At 38.4% G+C, this 23,748-nt stretch overlaps 1 protein-coding gene across 2 annotated transcripts in view; it reads right to left on the bottom strand.

Annotated features, from left to right (window-relative positions):
- Positions 1–23,748, bottom strand: part of CLCN5 (chloride voltage-gated channel 5) — a 159,710-nt gene that overhangs the window by 42,716 nt on the left and 93,246 nt on the right. For both annotated transcript variants that reach the window (XM_033409629.2, XM_033409628.2), the window contains one exon: positions 3,655–3,801. In XM_033409629.2, coding sequence (XP_033265520.1) covers positions 3,655–3,801 — 147 coding nt within the window. The remainder of the gene's footprint in view (positions 1–3,654; positions 3,802–23,748) is intronic.

Raw genomic sequence — 23,748 nt, 5'->3', positions numbered from 1 at the left:
TCTACTGCCTTTCAAGCTCCTTTTAACTAATCTTTTTAGTACGTGCCATTGTGCCTGGTACAAAGTGTAATATTTTATGCACAGTTTCACCACCAAATACCAAGGACTTTATGACCTTTTTTTTCTGTTGTTGTGTTCACTAGGAAATCCCATGTGAAAACATTAAATAAAATAAGAACAATTAAAAAGCAAAGCAAGAAAATTATAACACTACGGAGTATTGTAAGTGGACTGATTTTTGTGTGTGGCTCATGGAAAACAGCCTCATTATTATACGGTCAGACGTTGGAAGCCACAAGTAGTAATTCTCCTGTAAAGGCTAGTGATAAGTGATGAAGGACTACTCACCTAAAACTATATTCCACAATCATAAGCAATGTCAAAATCTTGTCTGCCTCAGTTTTCTAGTTTATTAAATAGGAATAATGGATACTTGCCCCAATCACCTACCCAGAGCAACGTGAACACAGAAAAACTACTTTGGTCATACAGATGCCATATGAAATCATTTTTCATTAGAAGCAATGATGGTAACTATGCTAAACCACTCTGGTTTAGCCAGAAGGCTTAAGTAGAGGTAGCCAGTTTAAGCTAATGGATACCCTAACTGACCACTTCACTAGAGCCAGTAATTGGTATGACTGACTCACTGTGGTTGTAAGTACTCATAAATGGACATGACACACACATGTCCCTTTTATATTAGTAGGCAAATAGGAAAACCCACTAAATACCAAACCATGAGTACCTTTCTTTTATGAACTTTAAATTCAGGGGCTCTCTTCTACTGTCACTGCCCTGAGGTACCTTTACCAGGCAAATTTCTTGTTATCCTTTTGAACCTGTGGTTTTCTTACCTGTATATTCATCCCAAGTTGGGCACCTCCCCTCAGAGGAGCCTTCCCTGACCTTTCCAACTATTGTGGTATTCCCCAGTTATCATCTATTATCATTCAGTTTATTTCCATCCTCAAACTTATCACAATGTGTAATTAACTAGAGAATCTGTTTATTTACCCAACTAGATCTAAATTCCAGATCAGCTTGCATCTTATCTATGTTAATCCTGCCACTGTATTCCCAGTGCCTATAGCAGTACCTGGTTCATACCAGGTGCTCGAAAAGTATTTGTTGAATGAGTATGTGAAGGAGTTTTGTCCTCACAGTGACAATAAGGTTAATTCAAACTTCTCAGCATGACATTCAGGCCCCAATTTACTTATTTGGGCTTATATTCTGTCTTTTTATACCTCTGTATATTATGCCTGTTGCTATCTCTGTAAAAGCTTGCTTTCTGCCTCAAATGCTCTTCTTCCTACCAAATAATTTACCTTTCAAGGCCCTTCTCAAACACACCTTTTCTGTGAAATTTTTTCCAATCCTACACACACACACACACAGAGAGAGAGAGAGAGAGAGAGAGAGAGAGAGAGAGAGAGAATGCGTCCTCTGCTAAGTCCTTGTAATATAGGGTTATAATAGACATAATAATGCTGATGATTATGATAGCTAACATTTTATTGAGCATTAACTCTATGCTGGGTACATAAGCACTTTATATGTTATTATCTCATTTAATCCTGAAAACAACTCTTAAGAGGTAGGTAGGTAGGTAGGTACTATCATAAGTACTTATGTGTCTGTTAGGCTAGCTAGAATCAACTTCATGAAGGCAGGGATGGTGCCTTAAAGCCTTGCTAATTCCCAGAACCTAGCAAAATATCTGTAATGTCATAGGCCCTTAATACAAATTTGCTAAATAATGAATTCTGACAGTAGTTTCTTGTCCCCTGATTTCACTTTGAGAATGGCAATCCCAATCACTTAAAGAACCAGAAAATAAAGTATATAAATTTAATCTTAAAGTGATACAGTCCTTTCTAATTACAACAAGAAACTCAGAAGTCATAAAAGGGTTATATACCTAGCTATACAAAAATTTTAAAATATTTGTAGATTAAAAAAACAAAGTTAACAAAAGCAAACCAGAAATAGAAAATATACATATTCAACCTACATTAGACAAAAGATTAATAATAATAATATAAAGGGCTCTTATAAAAAAATAAGAAAAGGGCTTCCCTGGTGGCACAGTGGTTGAGCGTCCGCCTGCCGATGCAGGGGACACGGGTTCGTGCCCCGGTCCGGGAAGATCCCACATGCCGTGGAGCGGCTGGGCCCGTGAGCCATGGCCGCTGAGCCTGCGCGTCCGGAGCCTGTGCTCTGCAATGGTAGAGGCCACAACAGTGAGAGGCCTGCATACCGCAACAACAAAAAAAAAGTGTGAGAGAAAATAAGAAAAGATAATCAGCCCATTAGAAAAATAGGAACATCATATGAACAGGAAACTTCCAGAAAAAGAATTTTTTTTGGCCAGACCGCACAGCTTGTGGGGTTTTAGTTCCCTGACCAGGGATTGAACTCAAGCCCTCGGCAGTGACAGTGCAAAGTCCTAACCACTGGACCACCAGGGAATTCCCCAGAAAAAGAAATTTAAATGGTTAATAAACATGAAAATATGCTCAAGCTCATTAATTTTAAAAATTGAAAATTAAAACAATAATAGGGATGTATTTATTTATTTATCATATTGTAAAGATGAAAAAAGAATTATAATATTTAGCACCAGCAAGGCTGGTGAAAGGGGAAATAAGCACTCTTACACACTTATGCTACAGAAATGCTCTCAGACACTTAAAAGATACACACACACACACACACACACACACACACACACACACACGCACATGGTTGTCCATTGTGGCATTGTTTGTAATAGCAAGAGATTGGAAGCAACTGAAATGTGCAACAATAGAAGCTTGGTTAAGTAAACTATGGTACAGCTATACCATGAAATTGTATGCAGCCAATGAAGAGAATGATGTTACTGCATAACCAAATAATAGATAAGGGGAATTCTCATTTTATAAATATATTCCAGATAATAAGAAAACAATTATAAAAAGGGGAAAGGATTTGAACAGACACTTCATCGAAGAGGATATAAGGTTGGCAGATGAGCACATGAAATGATGTTCAACATCATAAACCGTTAGGGAAATGAAATTAAAACCATGATGAGATAACACTACATAGCTGTTAGAACGGTTAAAATTAAAATTACTGAAAATACTAAGAGCAGAACAAGTGGAAGAACTACCATACATGGCTAGTTCAGATGCAAAATGGTACAGCCACTCTGAAAAATGGTTTGGCAGTTACTTACAAAGTTCAGCATACATTTATCACACAATCCAGTGATCCCACTCCGGGGTATACTACTCAGCAAGAGAAAGGAATGAACAACTTAAATGAATCTCCAAGGCATTAAGCTGAGTGAATGAAGTCAGTCTCAAAAGTTGAAACTATGTGACTCCATGTATATGACATTCTCAGAAAGGAAAAACTATGGGACAGAGAACAAATCAGTGGTTACCAGGGCTTGGGGGTCAGGGAGGACTGACTGCAAAGGGTAATAAGAAGGAATGCTTTGGGGGTGTTGAACTGTTCTTATCCTGTCAGTGGTGGTGATTACAAGTATCTACACATGTGTTAAAATTCATAGGACTGTGTGCCAGGAGATAAATAAATGTTATTGTATGTACATTGGAAATAATTTTTAAAAAGATAAATTGTCATCAGCAGTAATGATACCTTCTATTTCTCCATCTAAGGGAGGAACATCATCTCTCATGGAGAAATCCATAGCTGTCCCTGGTATGTCCATCAAGTCCTCATCACTGGAGCTGCTCTGGAAGCTATTGAAACTCCCCTGCTGAAAGCCTCTGTTATCCATGGCTCCTGTACAGAAAAAAAAACAGGAGGCTTATTACAATGATTTCCAAGCCCCTTACCACTTATTCTTTTTTTATTGTGGTAAATACACATAACATAAAATTTACCATTTAAACCATTTTAAACTGGCAATTCAGTAGCATTTAGCACATTTACAATGATGTGCAATCATCACTATCCATTTCCAGAAATTTTTCATTATCTCAAACAGAAACTTGCTACCCAGTAAACATAACTCCCCATCTCCCTCCCACCCCAGCCCCTTATAACCTCTATTCTCTTTCTGTGTCTGTGATTTGCTGATTCTGGATATTTCATATAAATGTAATCATATAAGATGTGGGCTTTTGTGTCTGGCTTCTTTCACTTCTCATAATTTTCTCAAAGCTCATCCATGCTGTAGCATGTATCAGTATGACATTCCTTTTTAGAACTGAGTAACACCCATTGTATGGATATACCACATTTTATTTATCCATTTATCAGTTAATGGACATTTGGGTAGTTTTCACCTTTTGGGTTACCACTTATTCGTATGTCCTCTTTCGTGCTCTTATTTTGACAGTATAGACACACAAACTACTTAGCATAGTCAGTTACCCTCCAGATATAACATACCACTACCCTTACAATGTAGTTGATATTGGTTTTTTGAGAACCATTGCAAATAAGCAAATCAAATGAGGACATGCATACAAAACTCATGGGAGTTCACAATAAAAATCTGAAATAAAAACTAGACAGCAGTATTCAGAAATGTGCTAGCCATCTGGGAGTGGAAAAATATTATTTTATGCCTCCGGCTCTCCCAGAGTTCTTAACACAATATAGATGCACAGAAATACTGGGAAAAAGAGGCATACTGTGCTGTTCAATGTTGTTCTCTGCTCAAGAATTTAATATTAAAGATGAAACACTTTCCACATCCCAAGTGGGAATCTTCAGATCATAAAATTTTATTCAAAAAAATCTTAGTATATCGATCATTTAAAAAAAAAAAAAACAGCATTACAGCCAACTTTATCTAGCCCTGCACCACCATCACCCCAGTTTTTGATGAAATCTTGATCAAGTTACATAGCCAGCAAAGTTCTATTCGATTAGGCAAATAATACTATTTTTTAAAATTTCATTCATTCATTCATTCATTTTATTTTTGGCTGCATTGGGTCTTTGTTGCTGTGTGCAGGCTTTCTCTAGTTGCAGTGAGCGGGGGTGCCTCTTCGTCGTGGTGTGTGGGCTTCTCATTGTGGTGGCTTCTCTTGTTCTGGAGCACGGGCTTCAGGCGCGCGGGCTTCAGAAGTTGTGGCAAGCGGGCTCGGTAGTTGTGGCTCACGGGCTCCAGACACAGGCTCAGTAGTTGTGGTGCACAGGCTTAGCTGCTCTATGGCACGTGGGATCTTCCCGGACCAGGGCTCGAACCCGTGTCCCCTGCATTGGCAGGCGGATTCTTAACCACTGCACCACCAGGGAAGCCCTAAATAATACTCTTTTAAGAAACTTCTTACTCTGGGTTATCAGAATTATGTGCAAGAATGTGGTAAATACCAAATACGTTAAATTAAACTTTAGGGGGACTTCCCTGGTGGTCCAGTGGTTAAGACTCTGTGCTCCCAATGCAGGGAGCCCGGGTTTGATCCCTGGTCGGGGAACTAAGATCCCACACACTGCAACTGGAGAGCCCGTACGCCACAACTAGAGAAGCCCGTGCACTGCAATGATGACCCTGAGCAGCCATAGTTAATTAATTAATTAATTTAAAATTAATTAATTAAATGTTAGGCCTAAAAAAATTGGAATCACAGCAGTTAAATTAAATATTTTAAACATTGAGCATAAAGGAGAAATAAGCAACATTTACCAGGACTTCAATTAATTTTCAGGCCCTGGGCCATGCGCTTAAAGTGAACGCTTTCACTTAATTTTTCCAGCGTTCCTAAGCTGTGGCATTAGCACTCCTAGTGCAGATGAGGAAACCAAAGCTCAGAGAGACTAAGTAACTTGCCCAGTTAGTGTTTTTAAAAGACGGTAAGCTCCAAATCATGTGTTCAATTTCACAACATCTCACTTATGATAAAGAGGTCAGCCTGAAGGAGGAGGTCAGCATGAGTGACATTTATGAACCACCTATTATGTATGAAGCATTGTGGGATAGTGGGACAGATACAGAAATGATGCTGGGTAGGCCAGATGAGATGAAGATTGAGAGGCAAAGACTTGGGAGTTATCAACATCAAGGTGATGACTGAAATCAAGAGAACAGATATTCTAAGGGAAATCTGCCATTCACTTATGGATAAGGATGAATATAAATAAAAGAAACACATTCTCAACAACATTCTTTAGTATACACCAATAGCTTGAACTCTGTGCAGACATGAATCTAAACAACAGGTTCTCCAGGAACATTACCATGCTTCCATGGTGACATATGGTCAGGTGGAGATGGTAGGGTCATTTACCCAGAGGTACTAATAATTTAGAAAATTATCTATCATAAAACCATTCCCTCAGCTACAAAACCTCTAACCTTCCTATGTGGATCAAATGTTTCCTAGGATACTAAGAATCCATGCTTTGCATCTTCAGCCCAGCTCCCTCGCTGCCAGCCAATCCTTCATCCTCGCTAGACTCTTCCTCCTGCTCTATCCTGCTTCCTTCACGCCCCTTCTCTGAGCACACCTGCAAAAATGCACTTACACGAATTCCTCTGAATTATGATTCTAAGCAAGAGGGTGAAAAAGCGGACTCTGCCGCTGCTTCCAAGTCTAACCTGACTACCACGGATCCTTAGCAGGTTTTTCCTATTACCAACGACACACAGGAAATTCTGAATCTCTCAGTCTTCCCTCCTGTCATCCAGGAAGAAGTGTCTTTAATCTTTATTTAAGAAAAAAATTAGTCTCTCTATTTTGTTCTTGATCTGACTGAGATAGCAGATCCTTACCTGCCTTACTCTGAGTTACTTTATCTTATCCTTTAAGGAAACCTACTATCTCTAGCCCTCATCTCTATCTCAAGCTCCAGTCCTTAATTCCCAAGAATTCCATTTGACACTTCCGTTGCTGCTTCAAACTCAACAGGATGAAAATGAAAAACAAGCAGAAATAACATTAGCCTAAACACAAATAACAAAATCCAAACAAAGCATGTTTCCTGCCCTCACCCCTCACATCAACTTTCCCTTTTAAATGTAGGTGGCATCAGAGTCAATAGTTGCACTTAATATTTGTCTAACTCTGGGATTTACTACGTTCAACGAACCTATAAAAGCAATCTCAAAAGTAGGTATTCCAGGTTTCTAGAAATCTTAACGGAAAACGAGCACCATTTTAGCTGATGAGAAGAACTTGAGAGATTTTCTTTCTGTTTAAATTTATCCAACGCCTGTGAATTCCAGTGACTAGCACTGAAAGTAGGCAAGAAAATTTGCAAAATGATGCAGAATCCTTTCCCTCTCTCTTCACTGGTTATGTGCTTCATTCAGGAAATGATTTAAAATACAGTTTCAGCAACTCTACATTAGCCACACAAATCATAGGAAGAAAAAGTATGGGGAGTCCAAAAATAATTTATATTTGGCTTTGGAATATGTCCTGTAGTCATATTTTCAGAAGGTGTACCTATTGTTCTGGGAATTCATTAAAACAAAATAATGACGCTACAAGATGAAGACTCAACAAAGGAGAAGCTGGAAAACTCTTCCGTTTCCCCATTAGGACCTTACAAACTCCTTCCTGTAACCCACTGACACAGAACAACCCAGCTAAATTGAGCTGCCTCATTTCAAACATTTCATGGAACAGTTATCTGGTTCAGTGTTTGGGTTATAAAGTGCTTCCTTAATAAGTACCTAGAAATAAAGGGTCAACAAAAGAAAATTAGAAGCAGCAAGCAGATCAAGCAAAACAGATGCAACAAACTGGAGTTCAACAAAGAAAAAGAACATAATCAGTAAAACTCAAAGTGATATTTTGCCCGTGGATAATCCATTCTGGTAGTAGTTGGTTTTATTTTGCAGATATAAAAAAGTTCCAGACAAAAAGTTAAAGCAGCAGAATAATGAGGAAATAATTTAAAGTTCCTCCAAGTTGAGATTTGATCCTGCATTTAGTTGAACTCCAAGCCTATTGCTCTTTCCATAACACTCTGGGGCTTCCCTATGACATGTCAGTCCAGAGAATGGCACATCTGGAATAAATCAAACCTCTAGATGGTCACAAGCCTGAGGTCAGCCGGAATTTAGGGTAGACCAGGAACAAAGTAACAGGATTTATTATCCCAACTAGTGGATTACTATAGGGCTCGTCATACAAGGAAGGGTTATGGGGGGAGGGCAAACAGGGAAAAATGTTTGGTTGATATCTGCATTACATAGCTGACACTTTCAGTGCCTTTTGTCACCTTCTTGCTTAAAATCATAAGCTGGTTCCCCATTGCCTTTTGGGTCAAGTTTACATTTCTTTGTATGGTATTCAGAGCCCTATCAAATCTAGATCCCATCTACCCAGACAGACTTATCTCCTGCCATAGATTTGTTATACTCCACATAGGCCATGTACTTTAACACCTCCATACCTTTGCTCAGGCCATATATTCTATCTGAAATCCCACCCAGCCCCCATCCTCTTTTTAGCCTGGTGAAATCCCCTTCAATCCATCTCGGGCCAGCTCATACAAGCTTTTCCTCAACACCCCCTTTGTTCAGACATCTATGCTGATTGCATAATCTCTTCCACTTGAGTCTTGTGACTACACCGTATCCTTCTCATTTTTGTGGTCTTAACAACTCTAGTGTTGTTCCAGAGAAGGTATTCAATAAATGCTTATTGAGGAGGATTCTAGTTGGGGAGGAATGGTTAATAGCCAGTCAACATATTTACATAGCCAATACTCAATAAATCTATGCCTTGCACTATGAGGGTAGAGGATTAAGGATACAAAAAACATCTGTTACCCTGTCACTGCTCTCAAGAATTTATTATCTAGTTGGGGAGGAAACTTCCACATAATGTAATTATACAACAGCTAAGTGTTAAACTGCTAGAATAAAAGTGAAACTGGCATTTAGAAAATGGAAGGGAGATTGTAAGCTAGAGAAGCCTTCATGGAGGAAAGAAGGTATTCGAGGACCAGGAAACAAAATGGCCAAAGGCTTGAGATGAGAATGAGGCTGGCATCTGTGCTTGACTAGAGGACAGGGTAGCTGTATGTGAGCAAATGGTTGGGAAGCCAATGGAGTCGCTGTAGTTTTTGAGGAGCAACATGATAAAAACATAACTTTAGGAGGTAAGTGTGGCAGCAGTGGACTGGAAGAGAGAGGATGAAAAGGCTAGGAAGGCAGTTCACCACTTCCAGTTTCAACGTAGGTCATTTAGGATGGAGGAAGAAGGGGGAAAAGGGGAGGAGGAGTGCATATTCCCAACAGCTGTACTGAAAGAGCCAGGTGGGGATGGGGTGGGATGGTGCTAATTTGTGGTATGGCATACTAGCATCTTGTTTAACTAGTGACAGCAACACATGTTGGTACAAACAAATTAATACCTCCATCTCAACTAGCCCGTTTGGCAAAAGCAAATGTATAAACCAATGGGCAGGCTGATACACACAACCCTTCAAATAAAAATATAAAGTATGTCACATATTCCAATGCTAACAAACACAAAGAAGCAATAAACTTTTCTATTTCTTATTTTGGTTCAAGAACGATAACTGTTGACCTGCACATGGCATTCCATGTACGTAATATGCCAGATACCACAAATGTGGAAAAGGGAGGATGCAAAAGGAAAAAAGGGTAAGAGAGGCATTATACAACCTACCAAGATACAAGTATTGTCTTATCATTTAAAAGAAAGAACATTAAGTCAATCCTAAGTATAACATTGAAGGTGACAAGAACTGGCACATACATAAAATCACCCTTTTTCTACCCACTATACTTTGAGCTACTTGAGGACAGGGTACCTTAAATCTGTATTCCTAAGTGCCTGACACAAAGAGAGCTCAGTAAATAATCTAGATTATACTCCAATTCCAGTTTTAGTTACTTTATTTTGAGAGGCAGAAATGAAATGCAAATCTTGGACAGTAGTCTCTGAGGTGCCTTATTTCAGAGGTTTGGGCCAATCCTAACCCAAGTCACCTTCTCTACCTGTCAAAATTTCAAGTAAAAAGTTCCAGGAGGAAATAACAATGCTTCTTCTCACAGTGTGGTCTTCATCTGGGAGTCATCCTCACAGACAAGTAGGGGTTATGAGAAAAAACAGAACTCAGAGCAGGCAGTACGAGAACAGCAGTTCTCAAATTTTTTGGTCTCAGGATCCCTTTAGTCCTCAAAATTATTGAGGGACCTAAAGAGCTTGTATTTATAGGGGTTCTATCTATAGATATTTACTGAATTAGAAATCAAACCCCAGAAATGTTCAAAATAAATATTTATTAATGTATTTAAATATAATAATACTCATCCCATTATATGTTTATGTTAACTTTTGGAAAAAAAATCTATATTTTCCAAAAAAAATTAGTGAGAGGCATTTTGCAAATCTTTTTATTTTTTAATTTTTTAGATTTTTAAATTTTTTATTCTTACCTTTATTTATTTATTGGCCTCACCACGCTGCTTGCAAGATCTTAGTTACCTGACCAGGGTTCGAACCCGGGCCCCCTGCAGTGGAAGCTCAGAGTCCTAACCACTGGACCACCAGAGAATTCCCACAAATCTTTTTAATGTCTGCCTTAAGAGGACACATATTCCATTAGCCATCAGAGCAATGACATCAGCACCTGTCATACAGCCTCTAGAAAACTCCACTGCATATTCATGAGAAAATGAGAATGAAAAAGGCAAAGAAAATCTTAATATTAATATGAAAATAGTTTTGATTTTGCAGACCCCATGACAGGGTCTCAGGAAGCACAGACCACTCTTTGAGAATTGTTAAAGGAGAGAAAGAACACAGAATGGAGAAACCATACTTGGGCAACACTCATGACTGGTAAGAAGGAGGAAGAGGACAAACCAGTCAGATGAGACCGTGTTGACAGATGAAGGAAGTGGAAGTGAAGCAAACTAATATTTCCTATAAATATTTTTCCAAAGGAGAAATAGCCTTGATATATAAAGAGATTGTTCAAATCATTAAAACTGAATCCCAACAGATGAAAGGGCAAAAGATATTGGTAAGTAGATAATTTATTAAAGAAAACGGGGAAAGGGGTTTTAAAAATTCAGAGAAATTAAAATTGAAACAATAATATGCTATTGTCCCTTAGCATTTCTTTGGTTTTATCTCAGAAATTCTTTCTTTCTTTCTTTCTTTTTTTTTTTTGGCTGTGCCACATAGATTGTGGGATCTTAGTTCCCCAACCAGGGATCGAACCCAGGCCCCTGCAGTGAAAGTGCCAAGTCCTAACCACTAGACCACCAGGGAATTCCCTCAGAGATTCTTCAAATATGGTAACACTCTGATAGAAAGGCTTTCAAGAGTGACAAATAAGATGGCTAGAGAAGCACCCTGAAGTTCAAGGACAAGAGCCTGCCAGGCCTGACAAAGACACCACTCATATTTTATAGATCACTTTCACTTTGGAATATATGAGTAAAACACCAAAATAAACTTTAAGAAACTGAAATATAGCATTACATTGAAAGATTTGCCTACTATAAATAAGGAGAGTTTATTCCAAGAACACAAGACTGATATCACAAGGGAAATTGTCGACATCATTTATCAGACTAACAGATAAAATTTTAAAAGCCATAATTATCTCAACAGATGTCAAGAACAGATTTTAAAAGTTTATATTTATTCCAGATTAAAATATTTTAAAAATATTCCAGGTGGAAAATTTGTTTCTTGACATGATACAGAAAATTTAAATTAAAACCAAGAAGCAAAATCTCATTCCCCTTAATACAGGAAGATAATGATGCCTCCTGTTGCCTATTATATTTAACATGGTAAAAGAAAACTTTAAGAGGAAAAAAGTGAAGAATGCATATAGGAAAGGAAGAAATATATTTTGATGTTTGGATTGCATGAATACATATCTATACAGCTCTAAAAATATTAACTAAAAATAACTAAAGGTAATAAATGAATTCAGAAATTATAAGGCAAATAGACAAAAAAACAACTGCATTCCCATGTACTATCACAGAACTAGAAAATACAATAATTTATTTATGATAGAGACATACACTTGAAACACAATATTACTGTAAAATTTATAAAATCCAAGTAGGAGGAAAAGAAGAATGACATAAATCAACAAAGAAGTATCATGCTCATGGATAGAAAGTCTAAATATAGTAAGAACAAAACAGACACCAATCTGAATTGTATTACAACTATATATTAATCTAGAGTCCCTATGGCATCCTTTAGATAACTTGAAAGATTGATAGTGAACTTTACCTGGAAGAATAAGTAGGCAAGGATACTAGTGTATATATTTTCTTAAGTAAATATGGCAAACATAACCTGTCAGATTTTAATCTTCTACAAAGAAACAATCATCAAAACCTTATGGCACTGGATTAAGAATAGAGACTCTAGCAGTGGACACGCACTATTTTACGAACTTAATAGCTGATAAACCAGAAGCAACACAACTATAAGGAAAGGATCAACCACTTTTTAGTAAATAGTTGAGGGATTGCTAGATATCAAAATGGAAAACAATGTACAATTACAACATATACCACATTGTGATAAATTCCAAATGGGTTTTTTTAGGGTTGATTTTTAAAATAACACAGAATAGTATATTCATTCCAGATGTGGTGGACAGGCAAAGTTATTTCTGACCATGGACACATACAAAATGGATTAATTAATATGTAGTAAAATAAATAACATTTTGCATCAGGGAATGTATGTAATAAAATGAAGTGAAAAGAACAGAGGAACAAATCTGTGTCATCATTGATAAAGGTAATAAAAAAGGTGGATGCACATATTCAAGTAAAGATTAAAGGAGGATTTCTGGTCAAGAATGTAATAAGGAGCTTGGAAGTTCTCATTCTCATCCTCACAATGAGAAAAAACTGAACAAACTGAAAATCAACAACTCTCCTTAGATCCATCAGAGAACTCAGATTACAGGACAAACTACTGTCTCCAAACTTAGGGAGACAGACAGGCGGATACAGAGAATCATAGCTTACACTAGCGGAACCCTCTTTGAGAACCAGTGCCAGGGTAGGAGAACCTAAACTGTAATTGAAGAATAGCTAGAGGCTTAGTGTGGACAAATTTGAGAGTTAAGAACTCGAAAAGGCCCAGTGAAGACCAGAGAAAAATCCCCTCGTGCTTCCAGTAGGGGCAGGAAAATGAACAGGGCATTCTCTTCTTTTTACAAGGCTGGTCCTCAGGAGAAACTATTTTACCAACGCCTAACCAACTTAGCGGAAAGGAAAACTGAAGTCTAGCTCCCTCCAGCCTTCCTGTCTCACATAAAGGAGAAAAAACAAAAGAAAATAAAACTGAGAAGCACCTGTGAAGTTCACAGTCAAGGGGGCACAGGCTTGCTAAAAGACTGAAACCTAATCATAGGACTATAGAACACATCCCTTCCTCCATGCCTTACTAACACATCAACAGGGCTCATGAATAACAATAGGAGAATATAACTATAAGAACTGCAAAACCCAAATACATATGAGGGACAAAAACAAAGACATTAGAGAAAATTTTAGCCTCTGACACATACAGATACAGCAAACAGTAAACATATCCTAACCCCCATCCAGATAAACATAAAATCTCACACTAAAGGCCTATTTACTTTAGTTATTTTTACCCAGTATATCATTGTCCAGCTTTCAAAAAAAATGCCAAGGCATACTAAAAGACCAGGAAAAAAAAACAAAAACAGCATGTAGAGACAGAGCAAGCATCAGAACCAGAGTCAGATGTGGAAGGAATGTTGGAATTTTCAGAACAGCAATTTAAAGTAACTATGATTAATATTCTAAGGGCCTTGGAAAAGGTGGACAACATGCAAGAACAGATGGGTAATGTAAACAGAGAGATGGAAACTAAAAGAAAAAATCAAAAGGAAATACTAGAAATGAAAAATGCTGTAAAAAAAAAGGTGAAGAATGTCTTTGATAGATGCATCAACAGACTGAACACAGCAGAGGAAAAGGATCAGCAAGTTTGAAGAAATGTCAATAGAAACTTCTAAAACTGAAATGCCAAGAGAAAAGAAGAATGAAAAAAATGAAAAGAATATCAAGAGCTGTGGGACAATTACAAAAGGTGTAACATACACATAACAGCAATAACAAGAAGAAATGCTGCAAAAGAAATATTTGAAGCAATAATAATGAAGCAATAATGAAGCAATAAAAACCACAGGTCCAGAAAGCTCAGAGAACATGAAGGAGGATAAATATATACATACATACATACTACAACTAGGCATATAATACCCAAACTGCAGAAAATCAAAGTCTTGAAAGTAGCCAGAGGAATAAACACCTTACCTATAGAAGAGCAAAGATAAGAAATACACCAGACTTCTCTTCAGAAACCATGCAATCAAGAAGAGAGAAGAGTGAAAAATATGAAGTATTGAAAAAAACCACGGATCAAGAATTCTGAATCCAGAGAAATTATCCTTCAAAACTGAATGAGAAATAAAGACTTTTCTCAGAAAAGCAAAAATTGAGGTAATTTGTCAGCAGTAGACCTGCCTTTCAGGAAATGTTAAAAGATATTCTTTAGAAAAAAGAAAAATGATAGAGGTCAGAAACTCATATCTATGTAAAGAAAGGAAGAGTGTTAGAGAAAGAATAAAGTAAAATAAAATATTTTTTAATTCTTAATTGAGCTACAGACAACAGCTTGTGCAAAATAATAACAGCAACAATATTCAGTGATGATATCTTATGGATAAGTGAAATGAAAGACAGGAATATTATAAGGGACAGAGGGAGGAAGTGGGAATACTCTGAAAATAAGGTACTTGCATTATTACTCATTAAGTAGAATTGTGTTATTTGAAAGAAGACTTAGATTAGCTGTAAATGTATATTGCAAACATAAGGGCAACCACTAAAAAAAGTAAAAAGATAAAAAGGAAAGGAAAAAGTATGATTAATATGCTAAGAAAGGAGGAAAAATGGACTCACACAAAATGTTCAATTAAAACTAGAAGGCAAAGAAAGAGTGGAAGATAAAATAAGAAAACAACAAGGGCAACAAATAGGAAACAGTAACAAATATGGCAGATAATGTGGACTCAACATATCAGTAATCACTTTACACATCAATAGTCTATTAAATATACCAATTAAAAGGCAGAGACTGCCATAGTGGATAAAAATACAACACCCAACTATGTTGTCTATAAGAAACCATGCTAACACTAATTAAAAGGAAGCTAGAGTAGCTATATTAATTTCAGAAAAAGCTAACTTCAGAGCAAGGCAAATTATCAGGGATAAAGAGGTACATTACAAAATGATAAAGGGGTCAATTCTCTAAGAAGCCATAGGAATCCTTAATGTGTATGTGCCTAACAACAGAGCATAAAAATACATGAGGCGAAAACTGACAGAATGGCAAAGAGAAACAGATGAACCCACCATTATAGTTGGAGACTTCAACAGCCCTCTACTGGAAATGGACAGATCCAGAACCAGAAAATCAGTAAATACATAGCTGAACTAAATAGCATCAACCAACTGAATCAAGTTGGCAAATATAGAATCCTTCATCTAACAGCAGCAGCAGAATACACTTTTTTTTTTTACACTTTCTTCTTAAGCTCACATGGATCATTCACAAAGACAGATGACATTCTGGGCCCTGAAATACACCTTAACAATTAAAAAAAAAAACAGAAATCATGCAAAGTTTGCTCTCAGATCGTAATGGAATTAAACTAGAAATCAACAACAGAAAGGTAGCTGGAAAAACCGAAAATACTTAGAGATTAAAGGACACACTTCTAAATAACACATGGGTCAAAGAATAAGTCACAAGAGAAATTAAACATTTTGAAGTAAATGAAAATTTAAAATCAAAATTTGTGAGAAGCAGCGAAACCAGCACTTAGAGGGAAATTTATAGCATTCAATGCATATATTAGAAAAGAAGAAAGGTCTAAAATCAACCCTCTAAGTTTCCACCTTAGGAAACTAGGAAAAGAAGGGCAAATTAAACCCAAAGTAAGCACAAGAAAATAAATAATAAAAATTAGAGCAGAAATCGATGAAACTGAAGACAGGAAATTAATAAAATAAATCAACAAAACCAAGAGTTGGTTCTTTTAACAAATCGATAAAATTAATAAACCTATAGCCAGGTTAACTAAGAAAAAGAGAGAGAAGATACAAATTAATAATGTCAAAAATGAAACAGGAACCATCACTATTCATCTTATGGACATTAAAAAGATAATAAAGGAATATTATTAGAAAATCTATGCTCACAAATTTGATAACCTAGATGAAATGGACTAATACCTTGAAAAATACAGTCTACCAAAACTCACACAAAGAGAAACAGATCAGTGAATATGCTTATATCTATTAAATAAGTTGAATCACTAATAACCTTCCAAAACAGAAAGCACCAGACCCAGATGGAATCACTAGTGAATCCTACCAAACATTTAAAGAAATTATATCAATTCTCCACAATCTCTTTCAAAAAATAGAAGCAGAGAGATTATTTCCTAACTCATTTTATGAGACTAGCATTATCTTAATACCAAAACAAGACAAAGACAAGAATAGAAAACTACAATATTTCACATGAGCACAGTTGCAAAAAGCCTCAACAAAATATTAGCAGATCAAATCCAACAATGTATAAAAGAGTTATATGCCATAACCAAGTATGATTTATTTCAGGCATGCAAGGCAGGTCCACCATTAAAAAATCAATTAGTATAATGCATTACATCAACAAGCCTAAAGAAGAAAAATCGTAAGAACATATCAATCGATGCAAAAAGAAAAAAAGCATTTGACAAAAATCCAACATCCATTCATGATAAAATCTCTCAACAAACCAGGAATGAAGGGGAACTTCCTCAACTAGAGCTAACATTTTAAACATAATGGTAAGGACCTAGATGCCTTCCTGCTAAGACCAGGAATAAGACAAGGATGTCTGTGCTCATGACTCCTACTCAGCATCATACTAGAAGTCCCAACTAATGCAATAACAATTAAAGGAAACAAAAGGTATACAGTTTGGGAAGGAAGCAATAAAACTGTCTTTGTTCACAGACAACATGATTGTCTACACAGAAAAAAACTCCTGGAACTAATGATTAACTCTAGCAAGGTTGCAGGATACAAGGTTAATATACAAAAGTCAACTACTTTCTTGTATATCAGCAATGAACAAATGGAATTTCAAATTAAAAGCACAATGCCATTAGAGCTGTAAAATGTGCTGCTGTGGGGAGGACTAAATGAACCAGAAATCATTACTCCTTCTAGCCTGGAAAATCTCCAACATTAGTTTACACCATAGGAAACAATCTTTTTTGCCTGTATCATGAACAGCCACTCTGGGGTATTTGAAAGAGTTTATAATAAAGTTTTTCAATTGGAGATTGTGGCTATAGAGATACTCATCAGAGAACTATAACAACGTCAGTGATTCCCAGAAAGTCATCGGGCTTGGAGGGCAGGAAGCCTCTCCACGATGCATGTCATCTCGGAATAGATCATGTCATGAAATCTCTTTCTACACCACTCTTACAGAGAACCTGGCAGTGTTTTCCTAAACAGATGCCCTAGTATCAAAAGCTTAACTGATGGAATGAGATGTAAACCCCTAACATAGTAGGAAAATACACATAAAGGACTGGAGAGAAGGAAAGAGTTCAGGACTGGTTGTCAGGAAACCCAGTCCTGTGTCCCTTCCTCCTCTGTCTCTCTAAATATCAGTTTTCACATTTGTAAAATGTGCTCCCTCACCCCACCCACCAAGGATCATAAACTCTTTGAGGGCAGTGGTAAGTCTTAGCTCCAGAATCACACATCTAGGTTTGGCCAAGAATAAAACTGTAAAATAAAAAAAAAAAATTAAACACAGTGCCATTTACATTAGCACCAAAAATATGAAATAATTAGGTATAAATCTAATAAAATGTGTACAAGATCTATATGATTAAAGAAATCAAAGATCTAAATAAATGGAGACATATTTCATGCACATGGACAGGAAGACTCAATACTGTCAAAGACGTCAGTTCTTCCCAGCTTGATCTATAGATTCAATGCAATCCTAATCAAAATACCAGAAAGTTATTTTGTGGATATCAACAAACTGATACTAAAGTTTATATGGAAGGGCAAAAAAGTCAGAAAACCTCACACAATATTGAAGGAGAAGAACAGAGTCAGAGCACTGACATTACCCAACTTCAAGACTTATTTAAAAGCTACAGTAATTAAGACAATGTGGTGTTGGTGGAAGAATAGACAAATTGATCAATAAAACAGACTAGAGAGCCCAGAAATAAACCCACACAAACATAGTCAACTGATCTTTGAGAAAGAACAAGAGGCAATTCAATGGAGAAAGGACAGTCTTTTCAACAAACGGTACTGGAACTGGACATCCGCATGCAAAAGAGAAAATGAATCTAGACAAAGATCTGCAACTTTCACAAAAATTAACTCAAAATGGATCATAGACCTAAATGTAAAGTGCAAAACTATAAAACTCCTGCAAGAAAACCTAGGTGACCTTGGGTTTGGAGATAACTTTTTAGCTACAACACCAAAAGTATGATCTATGAAAGAAAAAAGTTGATAAATTGGACTTTATTAAAATTAAAAACTTCTGCTCTGCAAAAGCCACTGCTAAAAGAATGAAAAAAACAAGGCACATATGGGAGAAAATATTTGCAAAAGACACACCTGATAAGGGACTGGTACCCAAAACATACAAATAACTCTTAAAGAAGTTTTTTTTTTTCTTTTGGGCGCGCTGCGCAGCTTATGGGATCTTAGTTCCCCAGCCAGATATTGAACCCGGGCCCTCAGCAATGAAACTGCAGAGTCCTAACCACTGGACCACCAGGGAATTCCCAAGAACTCTTAAAAGAGTTTACACATAAGGAAATTCTGACTCTTAAAAATCATCCTGTGGAACACAGAAATCTGTATTAAAGTTATTTAAACCAGTGGTTCTCCAAGTGCACCGTGCATCAGAATCCCCTGAAGGGCTTATTACACAGACTGCTGGGCTGCCTACCGGAGCCCACCCCCGATTTTCTGATTCCCTAAGTCTGAGGTGGGACCTGACCATTTGATTTTCTAACAAGGTCCCTGGGAATGCTGGTGCTGCTGGCCCTGTGCATCAAGAAAGATGTAAAGTCTGAGAAAAATAAGAGCAAGGCCGAGCAGCCACCAAAATGGGGTTTTAGAGTACACAAAAAGTTACAAGGCACATATTAAACAAGTTGAGTCTTTTTTTGCAGAGTACATTAGGCGAAGTTGGGAGAGAACAAGTCCCACTTATTTAAGAACTTGAGAAAAGATTGAAAAGTTGTTTGTCTTTTCCTATCACACTCTTTCTCTCTCTGTGTCTCTCTCACCATCTGTAATACTGTATTGCTATACTGACCTGAAATCATAAATCTGTAATGGGCAATGGGCAAAGGCACTAAGAAAGGTAGGAATAAACAGATCAGCCTAGCTGAAATGGAGAGTGCACTGGAGAATACTGCTAAGGCCTCCTAAAAATGCTAGACTAAATCTGCATTCTCCATCCCCTCCCTCTTTTCTCTTAAAGATTGATCCTAGATAGCATAACTCATTGGACTATCCCTCATTTCCAGGAGACAAAACAGGCTGCTGATAAGCAACTCTGAACTCTGGCACAATATCCTCTGCCACTCTCTACACCCAAACATGTACGTAGTCAACAGGTGGATGGAGAACATAAGAAGAGTTTCTAAGAAACTCCTAAATGTGCCCACAAAGCCAAACATCCAATGCTGTCTATTACGTTCACCTCAGTTTTTCTAGCAACCAGCATAGTGGCTGGCGCATAGTAAATGCTCCCTAAATAATTGCTGGAAGAGTGACCAAATCTGAGGGAAGTGATGTAAATCTGAACGGTCCTCCTATATGATCACAATGCATACTTTCCTTAGACCCAGGCATATAGATGATGGGTTCAGAAAGACCAGCACCTACATGTAATGAATATGAGGGAGGGAGCCAATCAGAAGGCTCAGGTATGGGAAAAGTGTGTGTACATACATGTGCAAGCACTTCCACCTACCTGCAATGACAAGGCCCATCCCGACACACTACACGTGTACATAATAGATAATGATGAAATCTACTCTTCTATATGCTTCCAATGGTCTGCTAAAAAGAAGATTTGCCTTTCTGTGCACTGAGAGGATGAAACACAAGGCTTATTTCCGTGCACACTGAACATGCAGACACGATGATAATAAAGATGTTTATTCTCACACAAATCCCCTAGACAGTAAGGCCACTGCACCCCCCCAAAAGCCACTCAATAAATATTTATCAAAGAAATAAATGAGGATGAGGGGGGAAGACGGCGGAAGACTAAGACACGGAGATCACCTTCCTCCCCACAGATACATTAGAAATACATCTACACGTGGAACAACTCCTACAGAACACCTACTGAACGCTGGTAGAAGATGTCAGACCTCCCAAAAGGCAAGAAACTCCCCACGTACCTGGGTAGGGCAAAAGAAAAAAGAATAAACAGAGACAAAATAATAGGGACGGGACCTGCACCACTGAGAGAGAGCTGTGAAGGAGGAAAGGTTTCCACACACTAGGAAGCCCCTTCATGGGCGGAGACTGCGGGTGGCGGAGGGGGGAAGCTTGGGGGCCGCGGAGGAGAGCACAGCAAAAGGGGTGCGGAGGGCAAAGCGGGGAGATTCCCACACAGAGGATCGGTGCCGACCGGCACTCACCAGCCCGAGAGGCTTGTCTGCTCACCCGCCGGGGCAGGCGGGGCTGGAAGCTGAGGCTTGGGATTCGGTTGGAGCGCAGGGAGAGGACTGGGGTTGGCGGCATGAACACAGCCTGCAGGGGGTTAGTGCACCACGGCTAGCCGGGAGGGAGTCCGGGGAAAAGTCTGGACCTGCGAAGAGGCAAGAGACTTGTTCTTCCCTCATTGTTTCCTGGTGTGCGAGGAGAGGGGATTAAGAGCCCTGCTTAAAGGAGATCCAGAGACGGGCGCAGGCCGCGGCTAAAAGCGTGGACCCCAGAGACGGGCGGGAGACGCTAAGACTGCTGCTGCCGCCACCAAGAAGCTTGTGTGCGAGCACAGGTCACTATCCACAACCCCCTTCCAGGGAGCCTGTACAGCCCACCACTGCCAGGGTCCCGGGATCCAGGGACAACTCCTCTGGGAGAACGCACGGCGCGCCTCAGGCTGGTGCAACGTCACGCTGGCCTCTGCCACCGCAGGCTTGCCCCGCATTCCGTACCCCTCCCTCCCCCTGGCCTGAGTGAGCCAGAGCCCCCGAATCAGCAGCTCCTTTAACCCCGTCCTGTCTGAGCGAAGAAAAGACGCCCTTCAGCGCAGAGGCGGGGCCAAATCCAAAGCTGAGCCCCTGGGAGCTGTGAGAATGAAGAAGAGAAAGGGAAATCTCTCCCAGCAGCCTCAGAAGCAGCGGATTAAAGCTCCACAATCAACTTGATGTACCCTGCATCTGTGGAATACCCGAATAGACAACGAATCATCCCAAATTGAGGAGGTGGACTTTGAGAGCAAGATTTATGATTTTTTCCCCTTTTCCTCTTTTTTGTGAGTGTGTATGTGTATGCTTCTGTGTGAGATTTTGTGTGTACAGCTTTGCTTCCACCATTTGTCCTAGGGTTCTATCCGTCCGTTTTTTTTCTTTGTTTTTACTTAAAAAAATTTTTTTTCCTTAATAATTATTTATTTTAATCACTTTATTTTATTTTACCTTACTTTATTTTATTTTCTTTTATCCTCTTTCTTTCTACTTTTTCTCCCTTTTATTCTGAGCCGTGTGAATGAAAGGCTCTTGGTGCTGCAGCCAGGAGTCAGTGCTGTGCCTCTGAGGTGGGAGAGCCAACTTCAGGACACTGGTCCACAAGAGACCTCCCAGCTCCATGTAATATCAAACGCCGAAAATCTCCCAGAGATCTCCAACTCAACACCAACACCCAGCTTCACTAAACGACCAGCAAGCTACAGTGCTAGATACCCGATGCCAAACAACTAGCAAGACAGGAACACAACCCCACCCATTAGCAGAGAGGCTGCCTAAAATAATAATAAGTCCACAGACACCCCAAAACACACCACCAGACGTGGACCTGCCCACCACAAAGACAAGATCCAACCTCATTCACCAGAACACAGGCACTAGTCTCCTCCACCAGGAAGCCTATACAACCCACTGAACCAACTTTAGCCACTGGGGACAGACACCAAAAACAACGGGAACTACGAACCTGCAGCCTGCAAAAAGGAGACCCCAAACACAGTAACATAAGCAAAATGAGAAGACAGAAAACCACACAGCAGATGAAGGAGCAAGATAAAAACCCACCAGACCTAACAAATGAAGAGGAAATAGTCAGTCTACCTGAAAAAGAATTCAGAATAATGATAGTAAAGATGATCCAAAATCTTGGAAATAGAATAGAGAAAATGCAATAAACATTTAACAAGGACCTAGAAGAACTAAAGATGAAACAAGCAACGATGAACAACACAATAAATGAAATTAAAAATACTTTAGAAGGGATCGATAGCAGAATAACTGAGGCAGAAGAACCGATAAGTGACCTGGAAGATAAAATGGTGGAAATAACTACTGCAGAGCAGAATAAAGAAAAAAGAATGAAAAGAACTGAGGACAGTCTCAGAGACCTCTGGGACAACATTAAACGCACCAACATTCGAATTATCGGGGTTCCAGAAGAAGAAGAGAAAAAGAAAGGGACTGAGGAAATATTTGAAGAGATTATAGTTGAAAACTTCCCTAATATGGGAAAGGAAATATTTAATCAAGTCCAGGAAGCACAGAGAGTCCCATACAGGATAAATCCAAGGAGAAACATGCCAAGGCACATATTAATCAAACTGTCAAAAATTAAATACAAAGAAAACATATTAAAAGCATCAAGGGAAAAATAACAAATAACATACAAGGGAATCCCCATGAGGTTAACAGCAGATCTTTCAGCAGAAACTCTGCAAGCCAGAAGAGACTGGCAGGACATATTTAAAGTGATGAAGGAAAAACAACTACAACCAAGATTACTCTACCCAGCAAGGATCTCATACAGATTTGATGGAGAAATTAAAACCATTATAGACAAGCAAAAGCTGAGAGAGTTCAGCACCACAAAACCAGCTTTACAACAAATGCTAAAGGATCTTCTCCAGGCAGGAAACACAAGAGAAGGAAAAGACCTACAATAACAAACCCAAAACAATTAAGAAAATGGCAATAGGAACATACATCTCGATAATTACCTTAAATGTAAATGGATTAAATGCTCCCACTAAAAGACACAGACTGGCTGAATGGATACAAAAACAAGACCCATATATATGCTGTCTACAAGAGACCCACTTCTGATCTAGAGACACATACCGACTGAAAGTGAAGGGATGGAAAAAGATATTCCATGCAAATGGAAACCAAAAGAAAGCTGGAGTAGCAATTCTCATATCAGACAAAATAGACTTTAAAATAAAGACTATTAGAAGAGACAAAGAAGGACACTACATAATGATCAAGACATCGATCCAAGAAGAAGATACAACAATTGTAAATCTTTATGCACCCAACAAAGGAGCACCTCAATACATAAGGCAAATACTAACAGCCATAAAAGGGGAAATCGACAGTAACACATTCATAGTAGGGGACTTTAACACCCCACTTTCACCAATGGACAGATCATCCAAAATGAAAATAAATAAG

This window comes from Orcinus orca, chromosome X (genome assembly GCF_937001465.1).
Source record: "Orcinus orca chromosome X, mOrcOrc1.1, whole genome shotgun sequence".
Classification (NCBI taxonomy): domain Eukaryota; kingdom Metazoa; phylum Chordata; class Mammalia; order Artiodactyla; family Delphinidae; genus Orcinus; species Orcinus orca.
This window is presented reverse-complemented; position numbering and strand designations above follow the sequence as displayed.